Source organism: Pygoscelis adeliae, unplaced genomic scaffold (assembly GCF_000699105.1).
Source record: "Pygoscelis adeliae isolate BGI_AS28 unplaced genomic scaffold, ASM69910v1 Scaffold262, whole genome shotgun sequence".
Lineage (NCBI taxonomy): Eukaryota > Metazoa > Chordata > Aves > Sphenisciformes > Spheniscidae > Pygoscelis > Pygoscelis adeliae.
The window spans coordinates 942,705-943,346 of record NW_008824184.1 but is presented as its reverse complement, the minus strand read 5'-3'; the positions used below and the strand labels follow the sequence as shown (position 1 = coordinate 943,346).

At 62.9% G+C, this 642-nt stretch overlaps 1 protein-coding gene across 1 annotated transcript in view; it reads right to left on the bottom strand.

Moving 5' to 3' along the window:
• Positions 1 to 642, bottom strand: part of TRPV4 (transient receptor potential cation channel, subfamily V, member 4) — a 14,788-nt gene that overhangs the window by 11,634 nt on the left and 2,512 nt on the right. The window contains exon 5 of the mRNA XM_009334435.1: positions 380 to 641. Coding sequence (XP_009332710.1) covers positions 380 to 641 — 262 coding nt within the window. The remainder of the gene's footprint in view (positions 1 to 379; position 642) is intronic.

The following is a 642-nucleotide window of genomic DNA, read 5'->3' as shown; positions in this document are numbered from 1 at the left end:
CCCCCTGCACCCCAGGGGGGCCCAAGGTGCTCCCGGGGTGGAGGGACCCCATCGCAGCAGGCAGCCCCCCAGGATGCTGCAGCTTTAGCATTTTTAATGACCCCCCCTGCCCGCACCGCTAGAGGACAAGGGCAAGTCAGGGGAAAGGATGGGATGTGCCAAGAGCCTGGGGTTAATTAGGGAAAGGTTAATTAGCCAGGTTAATAGGCTGCACATGCAGGTTTCCAGCATCATCTGCAGAGAGAAGCCATGCTGCTCGCTGCCGGCACGGACATGCGCTAAGTGCGACAGGACTCAGCCGAGAGCTGAGAGGGGCTCAGCCCTTGCAGCCAGGGACAGCAGGGCGGACGGCTCCCGGCTCGGGGGGGGGTCACTGTACCCCGATCTTGCCGGTCTTGGCAGCCATCATGAGGGGAGAGAGGCCATCGTTGTTGAGCAGCGCCTCCAGGTTGGTGTCAGGGAAGAGCTTGGCGCACTTGATGAGGAGCAGGTCATACATCTTGGTGACAAACTTGGTGTTCTCGCGGGTGTTGTCGGCGATGGCAACCAGGGCGTGCAGCACGGTGTTGCCGCGGGAGTCCTGGCGCCGCAGGTCCGCCTGCTTGTGCCCGTTCTCCGTCAGGTAGGGCCCGATGTGGGGCG